The sequence below is a fragment of the Phoxinus phoxinus genome (genome assembly GCF_949152265.1).
Source record: "Phoxinus phoxinus genome assembly, chromosome: 3".
Lineage (NCBI taxonomy): Eukaryota > Metazoa > Chordata > Actinopteri > Cypriniformes > Leuciscidae > Phoxinus > Phoxinus phoxinus.
The window spans coordinates 44749185-44770279 of NC_136878.1; the positions used below are offsets into that span (position 1 = coordinate 44749185).

Genomic DNA, 21095 nt, shown 5'->3' on the forward strand with positions numbered 1-21095 from the left:
CTTGCTTGGTGACGCGCTCGTTAAAAAAAATCAGCATAGCAGGTCATGTGACAAGAACCAACCAATCAGCTTAGATGGAGGAACAGCTGAACAGGGTGATATTTTTTTCTCTTCTCCGTAAATAAATCTAGCAGCAGAGCTTTTATCCTTTGCTGAAGCTTCCTTTAGGGCTGCACAATTAACTCAATAAATGATCAAGACTGTGATTGCTTGATGAAGAAGTGTTCATTACAGCAGGAGTAACGACAACCGCTCCCAATTAGCTAGTTTGACTCATTGTGATGCACAGATGCTTGTTTCACTTCAGTTTATAGTGGCACGCAGAGAAACATTGACAATATCTGCACCTACCTACCATGTGTCTTTTGTTTTCATTATAAACTGTAAGAACTGTGAGAACAACAGATGCAAAAATAACAGGGCCTTGTACAAGAAGAACATTGGATTAAAGGGTCATTTTGATCAATCTGAGTATTATTTGCACTAAGCAACACTTTGCGTGTTGCCATTGAACTGAGCATCAGCTGAAAGAAGATGGGTGGGAAGTTTTGCATTAAATTCAAACTGTTGATGGCAAACTCATTGTTGCATATCCTGTGACATGACAATAACCTGTGCCATTATATTACCATAGGAGGCTTTTTTCCTCATCGAAAAGCTGCTTATGCAGATATGATACCCAATATGTGAAGATATGATCACACTGGATCTCCTTATACAGAGGTGTCTTTCTTTCCCATTGCTAAAACACGTCACATTTGGTTACCGGTTATTTTCAGTAAGCGTACTAGGCATTCAGTTGGATATGGGTAATATTACAGACAAGTATGAACTGATACACAGGTAAGCGTGCTGCTGATGTCTCGCTGAGATAATGCCTGAGAAAGAGCGAATGGAAAGAGAGGAGTAACGTGAGGATAGGGAAATGAAATAAATATGACAAGGAGGAGTGGAGAGGGACAAGGGTAGATTAAGGTGAAGGAAGCTGCACATTTTTAACATTCTCCACATTTCAGTCGGCGGAGAGATCTGTGTTGTTAACACATTAAAGTCATTGAAGGACAAAGGTATGTGTGTGTGTCACATGGGAAGTTGGAATGAAAAGAAAGTGAAAGCAAAAAAAAGAAAGAGGATAGAAGGTTGTTTACATATTCAGTACACCTATTTGCATATTCAGAAAAAAATTATGTGTTTTGTAATAATGGAATAATGCGTTTTTTTAATGTTCAATATTTTTCCTCATATTCTCCATTATTGCGGCTCCTCTCTTCCCAGTCTGTCAGTAACGCTCTGTTTACTTCCTGTCTCTATGAAGCCCCTCCTTCTGAAAAGCACACTGTGCTCTGATTGGTCGGCTTGATCAATGTGTTGTGATTGGTCGAGCGTTTCGAGTGTGTTTTGGAAATGTCCCGCCCCTTTCCATAACCGCCAGTTTCAACACACTACTAACTAACTAAACCAGGCCCCGCCCCTTAATTCTGTGTATTAATTATTTAAATGAGGCATATTGTGACTTGTAAAAAACTCAAGACTACAATGGAGGCGTTTCAGGAGTTCAGAAACACTGACACTGATATAGAGAATAACTATGGAACTTTGCAGAGCTTCTTCATGCGCAGACAGCAACATTACACACTAAAGAAAGATGAACGTGTAAAAAAGCATAACAGGTCCTCTTTAAACAAACATATAATAAAGGTGCATTTGTCTGAGCTTGAGATGTCAATAAAGAAGTGCAAAGTTCATTAAATTGCTATTATATTCATTAAAACATTTCAATATATGTACTTGAAATAAATATATATATATATTAGGGCTGTCAAAAGATTAATCGCGATTAATCGCATCCAAAATAAAAGTTTGTGTTTACATAATATATATGTGTGTACTGTGTAGAATTATTATGTATAAATACACACACATTCATGTATATATTTAAGGAATAATTGCATTTATATACTGTATATACATTTATATTATATATAAATATTTTATATATAAATATAACCAATTTTTCTTAAATATATACATGATTGTGTGTGTTTTTATATATATAAATAATTATACACAGTACACACACATATTATGGAAACACAAACTTTTATTTTGGATGCGATTAATCGCGATTAATCTTTTGACAGCCCTAATATATATATATATATATATCCTAACCCTGACCCGATTTCCCACCATAATTGAATTCATGAACTTTTGAAACGGCCAAAACAATCCCCAGTTGAGCGTCTACAGATTGATCTCTCATCATTCCACATTAAGCCACAAACGTCAGCCTAGTTATCCCTGAGATTTACTGCTCCTGATATTCACCACGCCACATTTACTCACCTGCAGGTCGAAGCTGCTTTGAGGATTTTGTCGTCGCTCTGTTCTTTGGCCAGCGGTCTGAACCTTCTCTAATGCTCCTATGAATGAGAACGGGGGAATGTAAACACACACAGACACACACACACAGACACACACACACACACACACAGACGTATAGATATTTTTCCAGCCCTTTAGATGCAATCTCACCTCGTATCTCCTCATCTCTCAGCCGCCGAATGGCTGCCCGAATGAGTTTTCTCTCTTCATATTCACTGGTGCTTTGCAACTTGAAAGAAAGAAAGAAAAATAGAGGGCAAGACACAAAAACGGTAGTTAGGTTGACGTGACTGATATTTAGACCCACACAGAATGTGCACCCACAGAATTCCACAGAAAGAAAATCTTGGTATATTTCCACAGAATTCAAACAATTCAATGCAACTGTTCTCACAGATTCCTCAATATAAGGTTTGGATGAAGTGTAGTACTCTCAACTCTGTTTAACACATTTACCTTTCTAAAATCATTTCTGCATTTTTTTTTTACCGCAAAAGAACCAAACTTACATGTGCGACTGGCATTAATGTTGTAATAAGAAAATACTCCATTATCCCATTTGAATGTCCGGTTTGAGTTTGTCAGTTTTAATAATAGAGGTTTGGTCGATCAACATTTTATCAACATCTTATGAAAACCTTTTCACAATATTCTAATTTTGCATTTGGGGTTTTCATAAGCCGTAAGCCATAATCATCAAAATTATAACAAATAAAGGCTTGAAATATCTCATGTAATGAGTCTATATAACATATTAGTTTCACCTTTTAAGTTGAATTACTGAAATAAATGAACTTTTGCATGAATTTTAGATGAACTTTTTATGAACTGTTAATTTTTTGAGTTTCACCTGTAAAAGGGCATGCCATCCCAGGCAAAAACTCTTATCAACCATCTCCAGAAAACCCCAGAATGTTGACAGGAACAACACAAGAGAATCATCAACAAACATTTAATGTCTTTGCACATGTCCTTACCAGTCCAGTAAGTTCTTCAATGTCATGTATAGCCTGAATCTTCCCCGATAGCGTGTCTAAAGAAGCTGTCAAATCAGGACTGCAAATACAAGCAAACAAGTTCAGATTCAAAATGTAATATTTAATATAATATATCATATTTTTGCATTTGCAATTTTTTCACTTCAGATTATATTAAGAAAAAATCTTCATACCAGCACTGGTTTTCTTTATCCTCATGTCTATGCTGGTGGGCACGTCTGAAGCGCTTACTGGTTAGTGCTGCCTCCATTTCTTCAATCTCACAGCGCCGCAGCTCCCGAATCGCTGTCCGGATCAGACGCCGCTCGTCTATATCGATAGTTTTATCAAGCTGGGGAAACAGAGAGCCAGCAAGCAAGCTTAAAGTAAGTCAAATATTATTTTGGAGAAGCAGTCAGTGAGGTAAAGCTGTGCCACTTTAACTTACATTATCCTCTTAACACAGAGATCCGAGATAAAAACTGAATTATATTTCAAGATATGCATGCTACAATTTGAATATAACACTCCTTGAATTAGATTTCATTAATACGAAGCTCATTTACGTTAATATTATTACTCCAAATGTGTACCAAAAAAAAAACTATTTAATGCATTCTTCAATTTCGGTCATATTTTTGAATCACATTACTGACATTTTCTTATATTCATTCATATACAAGCCTGAAAAGGATTAAATAAGAATATTGAAAAAAAAAATATTAATTTTATTATTTATATATATATATATAATGCATTTAATTATAATTAGAGAACATGCATGATTTATTTTCAGATGCCTTTTTTTGACAATTTATTTGACTTGCCTTGTATTTACTTTGCAAAAAATAATTAAAAAGTATCACACATTTGTAGTTTGTCCTTCTAACTATACCGTATATTCACATGACAAACATTGTGCACAGTGGCCTAGATTAAGAGGGTGACGCATTTACCCACCGACACATCTTACCCCACTCCCTCTAATTGAGAACCTGACCTGGAATGTCCAGATGAAGACACAAAAGCAGGTCATCTGTACAGCAGGTGAATAATAAGGGCTCTATATTCACTCTAGAGCATCTAATCTGTATAATCTGTGAATGCTCTACATAACAGAGGCATATTTATTTGTAAGGCTGGGCAAAAAAAAAAGATTTTTAAAATGCGGTCGATTCAAAATCGATTCTCAAACGCCAACATTTTTTTTTTCTCATATTTATTTATCTATCACTCAAAAGCCAGTATTAGTTTTCCTACAGTGTTCATAGGCTTGCAGCCTCCATGTTACAGTGAATGCTGTGAGATTTTATGATATTTTTCTCTTAAAGGGCACCTATTATGGAATTTTGAAATTTACCTTTCATGTAGTGTGTAACATAGATCTTAGTGAACAAAAACATCCTGCAAAGTTTGAAATATGAAAGTGCACCGTATATAAAGTTATTGTCTTTCAAAAGTAAGAGTCGACTCTGAGTCATTTTTATGAATCGTTAGAAGACCGAAGCTTTTTCTCTGACTAGATGACGTCAACTTGTCAAGTTATTTGAATACGATACGCCCCCTTATTGCGCTCCAAGGCCAGGGGAAAATATCATGGCGACGAGACGCTGTGTTCTGAAGTGCGGCTCAAAAGCAAACTTTTTTCATCTGCCCAAGGAGGAGCATTTGAAGACTAAGTGGCTACAATTCATATATACAACTATACCACAGAAGTATAGTCCGAGCCTTGTGCTTTGCTCGCGCCATTTTGAAGACGATTGCTTTACCAACTTAAATGCACTCAAACTTGGATTCGCGAGCCGGATGATATTGAAGGAAGGTTCAGTTCCAAGTGTATTTGCATCAGCTTCCTCCTCCTGTAAGTGTTATTAATAATTGTTGCTTTTATGTTTTATGTAGCATGCTTAATAATTATTTTGTTTGTTGTGTAAGCACCGTTTAGCTTCTAGGTCTTCAATGGCAATTGTATTGAGATATGTGAAGCGTTTGTCGTTGTTTTCGGAGTTGTCTTAAAGAATAGAATAATACCTCGTAGTAACGTACCATTTGTTTTTTGTAAAAACGTTATGTTTATGCATCGGGCTAATGCAAACAAAGACTGATTGTGCTTTTACATTTTGAACTCTGGGCTATGCTCGCTAACATATTAAATTCTTTATCTTATTTTTTAGTTTTTTACTACAAACTACAAAGCAGTGGACTATAATCATTATTATAATACAATTTAATTGATAAAAGCATCATCGTACTCCGTGTTAAACAATAAGTATTATCTATGTAAACACTGCTGGGTCATCTGACCAATCAACACAGATTAGCGTCGCGCAAAGGAGGGGTTTGGAAAAACGAGTCGTTGAACGAATCATTTGGGAGTCGGTGAGCAAATCAGGTAAAAATAAATGCATATTATACGAAAACAAAAGTGTTTTTTGACATTGCATGCATGTAAAACTGTTGTTGGGGACTCCCACAACAACATTAGGAACATTTTAAATGTCATAATAGGTGCCCTTTAAACATAAAATAACCGGATCCTGTTTGATCAAGGCAAGCGACTTATCCAGACTTATCCAGTTTACAGAATACATTTTTCATCTTGCATCAAAATCCTGTCTATTCATTGTATGCATTTGAAGTTGGGTTTTAATGTACCCAAGTTTACCTAAAATAAAAAGTTTAATATACAGGTTTGTGGCTCTTAATTTCTTTTTATTAATTAACCACTTGAAACTTATGTTCACCATTTATTTTTATTTTTTTATGAATATAGGATTTGTATTAAATCTATATTCATTGAGTCGAATCGGGAATCGATTTTAGAATCGAAATCGAATCGAAACATCTGAATCGATACCCGGCCCTATTTATTTGCAGAATAAAATGTTGGAAACATGCATTATTCCAGTTTTCTTCAATATGTGTCCTATACAGAGACATTCGGCACATGCACAATAGCTTTTGATGTGCTAGAAAATCTGTCCCCAAATTAAGGACGTCGCAGGGAGGACATTTTCACACTGGTATATAAACTTGCGACAACACCGGTATTACCGATAACACTGGGTTGGGCATCTTGATGCATGTACAATTGCAGCCACTGAGTCGCTACTATAATTGGAAAGCTCCACCAGCGATTTGCAGTATTAACGATTTTAAGATTATAAGATTGATTGATTGCTAAGTTGAATGAAAATCGATTATTAATATTCTTAAAATGACATCCCTTAGTGTTTGCGTGTGGTTAGGATGTGACTGTATATCCGGTTTAAAAAAGGGTATATGTGTGGCAATGGTTTATCATCAGTAGGAAACAAGTGTGTTGTGTGGATTTGACTTCCTATGTCTTATCAATACGACCATATTAAATGCACTTTGTGAAGAATGACAATGCTTTTGAGAGACATATTTTGCGAACACTTCATAATTTAAACAAACAGAACCATATCAATCAACACTAAATAATCAACAATTAAACATATGGGGTTATATTAAACATTAAACTACTTTAATTTTAAGTGGTCATAGTCATTAGTTTAGATTGAGAGGTGAGCTGGAATTTAATAACCTAAAGTAACCCTGAAATCTTGCAGAGTAAAAACTTAAAAGCGTAAATTCGAGACATTTATCACAGTTAATTATGTTACAGAGTCTAAAAAATAATCTTGTTTGCATTGATGCCAAAAGTATTGTGACCATATCACAGAAAGTCCCTGTATATTAATCATCTCTGAGAAGATTTTCTCTATTGGAAAATAGCTTGGTGTAGAAAGGTATCCCATCATTCTAGTCTTTTATTTTCATTTCTTTCAGTATTTTACCAAGTTGGAAGGAAAGCTGATGACGGCATGGAGTAACAGATGCAAAAGCAGCTGTTTGGCAGTTCAGCAGCGGCCTACAAATATTCATGACACTTGCTTTTTAGTATTGCTAAAGCATACGCGCTGCAGAGTTATACCGAGTATTCCCCGATTATGAAAACAGATGGAAAACCCAGAGCATCATGCAAGGATGAGCGCATTCACATCTGGTAGTAACAATCCTCTCAGGTGGTCCGATTACTAGTGAACAGTGGCAGCTACAGGACAGGTGTAATCGCGATCCAACATGTCTTGGAGATGACCAGCATCCAGTCGCTCAAAGGTAAGCATTTGGCCAAAATGCTTGGATATCACTTGTGCCGGGTTCAGACTGCATGATATTGTGTAACACGATCTGTTTGATGTAGGGCGTAGTGGACGCAACAATCAATCGTTTCATCTCGTATAGTGTGTCATAGTGGACGACAACCGACGCCCCATCCGTGACGCTTCACAATGTCACGACAGAAAGACTAGCATGTTTAGGGCCCGGCGGGATAAATGACTCTTGTGCCCGACCCAAATCTAAAATGTGTTGGTCTGAAGTCGCTTCATTACTCATACCCCTTTTCCACCAGCAAGAACCAGGTGCTGGTTCAGAGCTAGAGCTATTGCCGGTTCGGAGTTGGTTCTGACGGGTCTTCTAAAAACCGGTTTGCCTTTCCACAGGCTAGAGAGCCACAACAGAGCCAGATCTTACATCACTGTATACATCTCATGTTGCCCAGCAACGCTAGCGCGGCAGCGCCAAACAAAAACACACCAGGCTTGTTCGAGATGGGTCGGCTTCTCGCAGACCGATCGCCGCATGACATCAAAGCACTGCGAAAGCGATCCAAAAGCACAAGTAGTCGTATGCTCTCCAAACACTCCCGGAGCTCTGATCGGTCCACGCCGCTCTGATGCATCTCAAACAAGTCTTACATCAACAATGGCGGTCGTTGCGTTACTATTGATGCTCATGGCTTTGCGAACCTACATCGACATCCAAACACGGCGAATCCAACGCGTTCGTGCAGCTCGCCGTAAGACGGAGATTAGCAGCTATTTAAAAAAATGGCGGTCACAAGTTTCTGTTCGTCTTGTTGGTCACGGTAACCCCGCCCCCAGCCCCTGACGCAAGCGGTTCTTACTTCTAGCCCAGCAATGTTTTGGTGCTACTTAAGAACAACTTTTACTGGTTCGGAGCTGGTGCTTTGGTGGTCGAAAAACAAAGAACCGATTTGAAACTAGGCTCTGGCTCCGAACCAGTACCAGCTCTGCCTTGGTGGAAAAGGGGTATCATAGGTGTGGTTTGGGCATAACGTGAAATAAACCAGGCATGCGCGCTTGTTCCATGGCGGATTGCCATTATAACGGTGGATTTGCCAGGCGCATATTGTAATATTGGTAATATTTTCCTTGTAATTATGTATGATTTGCAAAAATGAGAACTGCTGCGTCTGTGTAGATGAGAGAAGCAAAGTGTATGCGCGTTGTTCACACGCTACATTATGGCCAAGCAGGCGCCCTTAGCATAGCATCTGAATTAGAGTGCGGATCGGGCCGAATTTTTCTGTCCGAACCCGACAGGCATAAAGATATTTATGTCCGAGCCCGACTCGAGACCGCCAGTTAAAATCCCATTTTTTTCTCATACTAATGACAATTGTACGTTTGTTTGTGTGGAAAGCCCACTTTTATTCAGCAACTGTAGGAAGGTATTCGGAAATGTCACAGGATGAGCGCATCAGCGCACGGAGCAACAAGCGCTCTTAACAGCGCGCATGCACGTGTTTCGTTGTCACGGCTACATAAACAAATTCACACACACAGGAAGACAGATGTTATGGAAATATTTTACATGTATTTTAATCACAAAAACGAACGTTTGCATCAAGTGAAAGCATCAGGCACATTGGCTACCTACATAATAACTGTTTTAAATTTAAAATGTTCAATGCCTTATCGTGCTGATGTGACCGAGCCCGGCCCGACCCGAACATAATTTCTAAATATCTGTCCGAACCCGTCCTCTAGGTATCCATCCTCTAATCTGAATAACGCGCCACTGATTTTAGACTAGGTTTTTCCTGGTCTGTAGCTGAATTTTTTTCTGAAACTGCAAAATAGCACCAGGGAACGTTTGCGCCGCAACACGCCTCCTCTTTTCTCTGAACTGATTTGGTCAAAATCACATAAGAAGTGACTGTGGAGAAAGACGTGAACTCAGGTGGACACCAACCGTGATCACATGGCTCTGTTTTATGGCTCAATGTGGAAAAGAGTTCATCAATATTACCTGCTCAAGTGTAATAATTATAAAATATCAAATAATAATAATACAATAATTTTACAGTATCACTTCTTTTGGAAAACTTTGACCCTGGGAAATGAAGGTAAGAATGATGGAAACTTTCAATTTCCCATCGATCTTGGTGATGGAAATAGATGCAAAAAGCAGAGAGAGGAAGAGAGAGAGAGAGGCGCGAGAGAGAGAGAGGGCGAGAGAGGGCGAGAGAGAGAGAGAGAGAGAGAGAGAGAGAGAGAGAGAGAGAGAGAGAGAGAGAGAGAGAGAGATGTGAATCAGCAGTTCATTCCAGGCTCTGAGTGAGTATGCCCATACAAGGACACAGGCCTCGTAGCCCCGCCTCTGGACTGTGATGCGAGCTAAATGAGAGCGGTGAAGGGCAAAGAAGGGGAGCTAGATAATGAGAGTATTGGTGACACACATTCAGGAAGATGAGCAATGGCCTGGAACACTTACTACTACCTCAATGAGACCCTACATAAACATTTCCATTTCCTAGACGTTACTTCCTTAAAACATTCCAAAGGAAATTCCAGTTCATTTAGGTTATTCAAACAGTCTTAATAGAGTGGCTTTTGTGTTCAGGTAGTCATCAAATGTGGGATTATCTTTTCCAATGCAAACTTCTGAAAATATACTTAATGCCCCCTTTTACAAGAATAGTTCAGCACTATATGAATGACCACACATGCACGTTTTGTTGACATTTGTGGTACATTTTCGGAACAGAAAACCCTCAACCAAAACAAGTCAAGTCCTCTTGAAACTTTATTTATAAATAGTTTGGATCACGTGACCTAATATAGGGTTGAACAAAATAATAACTTCTTTTTTATTTTTTTTACTGACCAGTAGTTTCAAATTTTGATGATTAGTCCACTATATAGGTGACTAATCATCATAAGTATCTATTTAAAAACTGATCTGATTGGTGGATTTAGGGTCATTTTCAGGGTCAGAGTTCAAAGGACACAAAATCACATTTACAAAGTACTAGCTATAGGCTGCAGCAATGAGAAACTCGAAGGAAAAAATAAATAGCTGGGCTAAAATCCTATCCTGACTTTCCTGGCCGATACTTCCCATCCTGTTCCCGCAATCTTATTCAAACTTCCTGTATTATCCAATCCAGCACCTGAGCAGTCACAGGCAGCAGATGTCAAGTCACATGACAACATCAATCATATGTGACCCTGGATCACAAAACCAGTCTGGAGTCGCACGGGTATATTTGTGGCAAAATCCAACAATACATTGTATGGGTCAAAATTATTGATTTTTCTTTTATGCCAAAATTCATTAGGATATTAAGTAGCCTAAAGATTATGTTCCATGAAGATATTTTGTACATTTCCTACCGTATATAAACATTTATGGACAATAAATGGAACATAAATGGACAACTTTAAAGGGAACCTATAATGCAAAATTCACTTTTACATGGTGTTTGAACATAAATGTGTGTTGGCAGTGTGTGTACACAACACAACTACCCAATAATGATAAAAATCCAACCAGTGTTTTTTTTTAAATCCCCATAAATCATAAGCACTGTCTCAGAACGAGCTGTTCTCAGAATCAATGCAATGTGACGTAGAATTGCATAAGCCCCGCCCACGACTCTTGATTGACACTGCAGTTTGAGCATAGACCCCCCCTGAGTGAGCTGGACACAGTCCGCCATTGTTTCGCTGCTGGAGAACGTCTCCGAAAGCGATTGAGGTGTTTTGTTTTTTGGATGTTAGGATAGACATAGCAGTCTTCATTTACTCTCGTTGTTACTGGAGGAACTGCTCTCGAGATCCAGCTAACAGGACTAACGTTACTGAGCTCGAGCTCATAGAGTCATTTTACAGATATACAGTTTACCAGTTTATAAAGCACCCACTGAAAAGGTGTGTATATATTTGTTGTTTACTGTTTTTGTGTACTTCGCTGTGTAACGTTATGTTCCATGATAATGAAAGGGAGAGAGAGAGTTTATGGATAAGACTTAATGCGCACTTCTTCTACTGTGTTTATTCTTACAGTGATTTTCTGCAGTAAAACTAACGCTTCATCTTTTGTGTGATGTACAATAAACTTAATTGAACTCATCAGTATATTTTGATCATCATTCAGACGGGGTCTCCTACAGCAGGCTTGTTATATTAATAGTGGAGCAGATGGCATATATAAGTTATGAACGTAATTAAATTAAACATACCCGTTCTATCTCTATTCAGAATATATTCTCTAGCTCTGTGGGCATTATTGTCCGAGTCGAACACCGTTACTGTGAGTTTCTGTTTTGATATTATCATCTTTCTGTGAGATGAGATTGTCCTGGCTCTGAGTGCGAGCTGGTTAGGCTCCGCCCCCTGTGTGTGGAACCGCATCTCATTAACTTTTAAAGGAGACTAAAACGGTGCGTTTTTTTCTCAGCCCCCAAAAAATTACAATTTAAACATGCTGTGAAAAATTATCTGTGGGGTATTTTGAGCTAAAACTTCACACACACACTCTGGGGACATCAGAGACTTATTTTACAACTTGTGAAAAGGGGCATAATAGGTGCCCTTTAAAGGATATTTTCTCAATGTTTCCATTTTATTTTTTTTTGCACCCTCAAGATTCCAGATTTTCAAATAATTGTATCTCGGCCAAATATTTCATTTTCATATCAAAACTTTAATATGATCTCAATTTCATAAAATTGACCCGCCATGTGACTGGTTTTGTGGTCCAGGGTCACATATAAACACATGCTAAACCTGATGCTCTGCTATCCACCACAGTCAGGATGTGAAAAAGAAAGATCCTCATTGATCAGAGTATTCTTTCCAGAGGTCTGTTCAGCGAAAGCCATTTGATTTTAATAAGTGACAGTGACTGATGGAGATGTGACGTTGGTTTTTCCTTACGGCAAAGTTTAAAGGGCGAGTTCACTCAAAAATAAAAATTATTGTCATCAATTACTCATCCTTATGTGGTTCTTCATGTAAAACCTATTGGACTTTTGTCCAACTTTAAAATAAATTAAGATCTTTTTAATAAACCCTGAGATTTCTGTCCCTATTGAAAGTATACCAAACCAAAACTTTGGCACTTCAAAAAGTTCATAAAGAGAGAGACCATAAATCTCATTCATGAGTATTGAGTGGTTTAATCCAATTCTTCTGAAGAGACATGATCGCTTTATATGATGAACAGATTACATTGTTCAACAACACACATCCACAGAGCACATATGTTAAAGTCCCCCTGTGGTGAAAATCAAGCTTTTAATGTTGTTTATGTGTCTATGTGGTGTTTTTAATACGCTTTAAGACAAACCATGTGTAAGTTCATAAGTCGACAGCATTGCTGAGTATTTTCTCCATAAAACTGCAATGAACCAAAGACTCAAAAACACGGTTTCTGACGTCACAAACTACCTTGTAACCAATCAGATCAACGTGTGATCGTCAACCAGTGGATCTCTGAGCTGAGTGAGTGAGTGGAGGCGGGGCTCATTTGCATATTCATAGAACCGCGTATACTAAATGAGGCAAGGGTGTAGAGTTACTTACATTCAAGCTATTTTAAGTCATAAAGACAAAATTTACAAGGAAAAAACTCTCAAAGAGTTTTAAGGGATAAAATTATTGACAACAGGTGGACTTTAAACATAAGCTCAGCCAAACTGTTTGAAGCATCAGAGTTTTGGTTGTGTGGACTTTCAAACGACACGAGGGTGAGTAAATTAATAGAATAAAAACATTTTGTGTGAACAAACCCTTTTAATTTATTTACACAACACAAATGATCTACACCACTTTATAGCCAAAGAAAATGCACTGCTAACAAATATTCTTGGCGACCTCCAGCGATGAGATCGTTGTCCGTCTGCACAGGGCATGATTTAAACATAACAATGACAAAAATATAGCCTATATTTAGACTTTACTAATCTGATCAACTCCTACGTTTTTTTTTTTTGCGTTATGGAGATTGATATTAATTTTAATGCTTTGGTAAAAAATAACAAATGTAAAGGTCACTGAAAAAAAAAAAGAAGAAGAAAAGATTAACACTACAGTTTATAAGACTTCTGTTCAACCTCAAGTTCTACATAAACAGAAACCGATTATATAATCCTTTGGGATGTTATCAGGAAATGCCTTCATCCAAGTTTAAGAGAACAACTATCAAGGCAAATAAACACAGCTAATGAAAAACTAATTTAAATGTTACAATCTTGAACAAAACGCTCTTTTTATTTCGTGTTTATACTATACACAAACTGTGCACGTGTTTCTCTAACAACTACGGTAGAAATAATCCCTATAGTGAACAAGTAAGTTGGAGAAACCTCAATATTTTCCACTACCCATGAGGGTCTGTGACACTTCTGACCTCTGTGGAGTCGTGTCTCAGTGACATCCAAACATTCAGAAGAGAGGAGAGTGGAAAATATTTGAAGGGGGAGATTTGGGGATAGTGTTGAGGTATTTGAAGGACAATAGAGGCAATCTACTTTCCATCTCCCTTCAGTTCAAAACTACATAAAAGGTTCAATTGAATTTGTTTAGCATTTGTTATAATCTCAGAATACAAGATTATCTTGAGAGAACAGTTTTTTACTTTTACCAGTAAAAATGAATCCTTAAGAGTAGACAGAAGGGCTGTATTTTCAACATATAAAACCCTTAACCAAAACAAGTTAAGACCTCTTAAAAATGTATTTATAAATAGTTTGGATCACTTGACCTAATATAGCTTTTAATAGAAGCTTGTTTTGCAAAAGGACTGTCACAAGAGTATTTAAAAACCAATACCAAAATGTAAGCAGCAGTCTTAAATTAAATTATATATATATATATATATTAGGGCTGTCAAAAGATTAATCACGATTAATCACATCCAAAATAAAAGTTTGTGTTTACATAATATATGTGTGTGTACTGTGTATAATTATTATGTATAAATATACACAAATTCATGTATATATTTAAGAAATATTTGCATTTATATACTGTATATACATTTATATAATTTATATTATATATAAATATTTTATACATAAATATAACAAATTTTTCTTAAATGTACGTGATTGTGTGTTTTTATATATATAAATAATTATACACAGTACACACACATATATTATGTAAACAAACTTTTATTTTGGATGTGATTAATCGTGATTAATCTTTTGACAGCCCTAATATATATATATATATATATATATATATATATATATATATATATATATATATGCATAACGGTTAGTAAAATAAGTTAAAACAATGCCATGTAGACAATTCAGATACGTTATTTTAAGTCATTATTTTCTTAAGGAACTTAAGAGGAGCGGTGAGTGGTTTTCCATTTAAAATACACAAGTCCAATTTAAACTTAAAGGGATAGTTCACCCAAAAATCAAATGAAAATTGTGTCATCACCCTCAAGAAGATATTTTGAAGAATATGGGTATTGGGTAACCAAACAGTTGATGATCCCCATTGATTTCAATGGGATTCAATTATTTTTTAAGTGAAACTCAATGGGGTAGATCAACTGTTTGGTTACCCATATTCTTCAAAATATCTTCTTTTGTGCTCCGCAGAAGAAAGAAACGTTCACAGGTTTGGAACAACATGAGGGCGATCAGATGACAGAAGAATTTCCATTTTTGGATGGACTATCCCTTTAAAACAGACTGACTGTTTACATTAATAACACAGTTAAGCGCACTTGGTCAAATGCATATTTTACTATTCACATGTTATTAGAGCAAGAGATATTGATATAGCATATACACTTATACGTCCTGTCAATCAGACAGCACTAGGGTATTGAATTCAATTCATTATTTTTACAAATTGATTATTGACTTGATACCAAACTACTTGTATTGACATCCCTATTTTACAAAGTTTCTATCAGGTCGAGGGCAGCTGGTCATTTTTTGATGATATTTGGCAGATATACCTAGTGGTAGTTAATAGCCTAACCGCCTCATGCAGGCATGACCTGATTTTCTTAAACGTAACTACGATACAGAAATAACAAGAGTGGGAAAAACCAGATATATAGTAGCCTATTTATTTTTCCCCATTGCTCTGAATGCCGGTTTTGTGCAGTGTGTTACTGTTAGGAGAGTCCAAAACACTCATTGCATTGACGGTTTAACCCATGCCTTGCAATTTAGCTTTATGAAGCTTTTTAAGCTCATGACTCGAATCACAGAATTGATTATTCAGTTCTTTAGGAATTTGTGATGCTGTCTTTTATTGGGACTTTTCTATAAGGAACAATCCTTAGTTCATTTCAAAAGTAATTTAACGATTTTTGTTGTTGTTGTTGTAATAGACACACATGATGACACATCCAAGGCAAGAAACACCTGAAGCACTTATCAAAGTACTAAACAAACCTCTTGTATAGATTTTAATCTCCATTCAAAGGAAAATAGCTTGAATGTGCAGTGGCATGTTTAGTTAGCTAACCTCTTTCCTATATGCTTGCTTGCGTCCCTTCTCGATCTACATTACCAATTTGTAGACTTTTACCAAATTTGGACAAATTGCATGTAAATGTCTCTCTAGTGTCGGATATTGGCAGTTGTCTAACGCTGATCTCTTCACACAACTGCTCTCCGTTCGACCCACTACTGTCATTGGAAATGATTTGTTCCCTTCGAAGAACCTCATATCTCGCCTAGGGCAGCATGTTAGTCAGGACCGCCACTGAACTGACTCAACAGAAACCAGTCAGATGTCTTTTTTTTTTTTCAAAAGTAAAACTGTACTTCGTAGGTGTTGCTGTGGTTGCTGTTCACTTGGAACAGATTTCATTATTCGCTTAGGGGTAAAAGAATTTGAAATATGCAAGCTGTGGTAAACTATTAGCAAACGTCTCGAGTCTCTGTGAGTGACGTTTAGATGAATATATGGATTCATTCAGTTTCCTCTAAATAACAAAATAAACAACAAAAATGACATAACTGAAAACAGCAGTTAAGAAAGCATGTTTATAGTGACATTGTTGATATGTTTGCACAAGCTCTGCAATTCAGCTCTCCGGTCACACATTTATTTATATACTACTTTAATACAATAGATTTATTTTAAAGCAAGCAGCTTTACAGTATTAAGTATGAAAAAACAGTCACATTGACAAAATCTGTTAAATTTACGGTAAAATACCGGCAGCTGTGGTTGCCAGAAATTTACTGTATAAAATACGGTAGCAACATTTTAGGTTTAACAGACTGAAGTTTAAATTTACAGTAATAAACCGTATTTCACTATCTTATATAATGTTAATTTACAGACCTATTGAAGTATTAATATCTCTTTTGTACCATACACTGACAACCACCAATCACAGCAGCCAGTGATGAGAGTCACATGATCAATCACAGCTCATCAAAAGCAGATCTTCCACAGGAAAGTTAACACTAATAAATAGAAGCTGCACAGTGTCATTCACACAAACATTAAACACCATCATGGTGAAATTATAAAAATGCAATAAACATTAATTTAACAACATTAAATGTAACATAAAGCCCTATTGTACATAACCGATTAGAAAAAAACTAAGAAAACTATGAAGAAACATACATCAAAAATACATCAAATGTGAAGTGTCTCGCAGGGAATTGTGGGAATGTCAATTTATGGTTTTTCACTGTAAATGATACAATGAGTTGTTCTTTTTCACTTTCAAAAACTGTAAATTTAACGGTATTTTACAGTAAAAGTACATTAAATGTACTATTAGATCGATCACAGTTATTTACTGTATAGTAGGAAACTGTCTGTCAACCAATTACCAGTTTTGTTACCGTTAAAATTACGATCATTTTTAGTGTCTCTTTCAATTAGAATTACAACTTAATTTTCTAATATAAAGCAGCAGCTATTATCATGTTTTCACTCGCGTCCGACTCCGAACTCGACGAACTGAACACAAGAAATTAACCGGCGAAGATTTCCATGTCAAAGAAGGCGGAGCCTCAGAGCCACGCCCACCTATTACATCATCATTACCACAGACCAATGGTAGTACGAAAGGGGTTTACCAGCCTGAACAAACTTGGTTTTGGCCTGATACGTTTGTTTACTATCTCCTGCTGCTTCACACCTCATGTTTGTTTGGCTCTTTTTCGTCTGTTTTTGTCAGCCATTGCACACACTGACTCAAGCTCTGTTATGCGTGACTACTTGTTGGACTAATTTTGTTTGGACTGTCTGGCGGATCACACACACGTGCTGATCTGTGCCATCATTCTAGACTGCGCTGCTGCTGACTCATGCTCTGTTGTTATGGTGTGTGTGTCTGTAGTATATAAATCGTGTCCGTTCAGCTTGTAAAATGACTTGAGAACTGGCTGAAATTGCTATATTATGTAAACATAATTCCATTAAAGGGATAGTTCACCAAAAAAAATTAATTATATCATACTCACCCTAATGTCGTTCCAAACCTGTAAGACTTTCCTTCATCTTCGAAACACAAATGAAGATCTTTTTGATGAAATCTGAGAGCTTTCTGTCCCTCCATTGACAGCTACGCAACTACCACTTTAACGCTTCAAAAAGATCGTAAAACTAATCCATATGAATCGAGCGATTTAGTCCACATTTTCTGAAGAGACACAATCACTTTATATGATGAACAGATTGAATATAGGCTTTTATTCAGATAAACATTCATCAACTCACACACCAGATGTGGTAAAACAACCAACAGAAGCTTGTTCACTTGACGCGCAAGAACCAATGAGGTTTGTTCTCGCGAGTCAAGCAAGTTCGGTTGAGCTTCTGTTAATGTTTGCTGATTATGTTTATATGTGAATAAAAGCCTAAATTCAATCTGTTCATCATAAAAAAATCGAGTCTCTTTAGAAAACTTAGACTAAACCACTTAATTCACATGGATTTGTTTTACGGTCTCTTTATGAAAGTTTTGAAGCGTCAAAGTGGTAGTTGCGTAGCTGTCAAAGGAGGGACAGAAATCTCTCAGATTTCATCAAAAATATAATCATTTGTGTTCAGAAGATAAAAGAAAGTCTTACAGGGTTCGGAACGACATTAGGGCGAGTAAATGATGACAGAATAAATTTGAGTGAACTAACCGCTCATCTCTATAACATGAATGGTCATAAAGTGTCCATTTATGAAAACAGCTTTTTTCTCTACTCTGATACGTCACATCTCATGTGAGTGAACATTTTAATCATATTTCTCAAATTTCCAGTTAACATCTTTATTTTTTTCAGAATGTACCTTTTATTTATTTATGTTAGAATCATGTCTGCCAACTAGAAATGATTTTACATAAAACCTGACTGTAACGAAATAATTTGTTATTTCTAGATTTAATAAATCTGCTTTTTTTACTAGTCCGTTTTTTCACTATAAATCGCCAAGTAAATTCAAAATCTCGTGAATTCAAGAAAAAAAAACAGAGAAGATGGACAAACGTTTATGAAATTTTAGATTTTGGAATTGAAAATAAAAATATATTATTGGCAACAGCATCATCATCGTTGTTATTATTAAGGTTTAACTATATAAGAAACTTTTCAAATGGACCTCGTTAATTTTTAACCACTTTACAACATGGCACGTGCTAGAGTTCATATATTCTTTACACGAGCAGTTTAGTCATATGGATGTGAACACTAGATAAAGCAAGTGCCATTATTATTAAATAATCCGGTCCAAAACCAAAGTGACGCTAAAGCTAATCGGTTATAACGATACTTTTTTTAAAAAGTGACATTTGTGGAGCTGAACTCACCAGATTGCGGAGCGAGGACTCATCCATGCTGGAATATCTCTTCTCTGACATCTTCTCCGACGTTTTATTATCGCTTTGAATGGCTAGTTCATTCGGTACGAGTGTAAAATACTTGTTAAATAAACACACATAATAGAAAGGCTCCCTATGAATACATTAAAGAAAGAGTATGTCTCGGTTCGGATGGTTTGTGAGAGGCTCTCTAAAAAAAACGAACAACCCGTCTGTACTACAGCCTAAAGAAAAAAAGCCTAAAAATGATAAAATATCCTCGTTATTTAACGGCAGCTGTGTTTCCATACAAACTCCAACCGTTTCACGGTTCACAGACAGTCAGTCAGACTACATGCCGTCGGAGTCACAAGCGGTGAGTGATTTGAGTTGAAGCCCCGCCCCTAATACACCACCAGCCAATAACAGGCCGGCAAATTCAAAACCTCACACGCTCAAATGACAATTTTACTCTCTGATTGGTGTAACAAATTATTACATTGTTTGTTTGTTTGTTTTTTTCTTTCAGTAGGTGTATAATTTGTCACTCACTGCGATCTGACAACTATGTATGAAGAAGACTATGTCATACTTTCTTTTTCTCATTTCACTTAATTTCCTCCACGCCCTGTCTGCTGACTAAACGGCTTGTGCAATAAAGCCAGGAGCCACTCACATGCCCTGCAGCAAGATAGGTAACTACAAGAAACAATAAGAAACATTATCAAAATAGAATGAACAATATAGGTAAACATATCATTAGTTCATTAAAGCCCAGTGGCCGGTTGCATAAACTGCTTAGACTGGTCTTACAAGTTATTCGTCAAAAGACATTTAATCATTTTCTAAGTCACATAAAAGGTTGATTGGTCTAATTTGAATCCGAAAAGACAGACTGATTAACCTAACTATTTGCTACCGGGTCAGACTATTTCTTAAAGTGATAGCTCACCCAAAAAAATTATTTGTTACAGAAATTGTGGTTGTCACCTGGTGGATATTTCCACCACAAAGTCGTAAATACGAGTGGGAAGCTCGGGATCCGATCTTTACGAGTTGTGGGCGTGTCAGTGAGAAACATGGCGGAATAGAGAGCCTAAGTCCCTCCCCTTCCGGTGGACCACCATGGGACCTTATTTCGGAAAAATATTGTATGGTAGTCAATGGCGAGAGACAACCAATATTTTGATCTCGTTTGAATTGTGTCCTGAATTACACATATGATGTCTGTCCATTTAAAAGATACATTTTAAAGTCAAGAAAGTCGCAGTTTGATGTAAAACTGTTGAGTTATAAGACTGTGAAAATACGTAATTACTAAGACTACAAACCCAAAAGGCGCACATGTGACGTCACACCTTTTCTCTCAATGAATGAAGCTAACTTTACTAAAGCTAACTTTACTGAAGCTAACTTTACTGAAGCTAACTTTACTGAAGCTAACTTTACTGAAGCTAACTTTACTGAAGCTAACTTTACTGAAGCTAACTTTACTGAAGCTAACTTTACTGACTTAGGCTCTCTATACCACAATACCGAAAGGTATTTAGCAGTGATATTGTCAGGCTTTTCTATTTCTATTTACATCGAAGTACGAACTTCCCAGGAGGACTTGAACGCACCAAAAACCTCATAGAAACTTCAATTATTGTGATATAAACTTCAAATTTGGAACACAGCTTGGTTAGATCTTTGATTTCTAGCAATCAAAAGTCCAAATTATTTTGTAAAATATGTTTTGTATGAAAATGTTTAGTACAGTACATTTGTTTTACAGTAAAATTATACTTCTAGGGGTGTAACAATCGTGTCACA

The 21095-nt window shown here is 36.6% G+C and overlaps 1 protein-coding gene across 4 annotated transcripts in view; it reads right to left on the reverse strand.

The window, feature by feature from the left end:
- The window catches only part of smtnb (smoothelin b), an 80037-nt gene extending 59787 nt beyond the window's left edge, over positions 1–20250 (reverse strand). For 2 of the 4 annotated variants that reach the window (XM_079606396.1, XM_079606397.1), the window contains exons 1-5: positions 19290–20085; positions 3557–3714; positions 3363–3441; positions 2536–2614; positions 2347–2423 (exon numbers count right to left, since the gene is read on the reverse strand). In XM_079606396.1, coding sequence (XP_079462522.1) covers positions 2347–2423; positions 2536–2614; positions 3363–3441; positions 3557–3714; positions 19290–19340 — 444 coding nt within the window. In that variant the 5' untranslated portion in view covers positions 19341–20085. Of the gene's footprint in view, positions 1–2346; positions 2424–2535; positions 2615–3362; positions 3442–3556; positions 3715–19289 lie in introns of all 4 variants that reach the window. The other 2 variants (XM_079606399.1, XM_079606398.1) reach the window with 2 other exon arrangements.
- Positions 20251–21095: the final 845 nt, after the last annotated feature.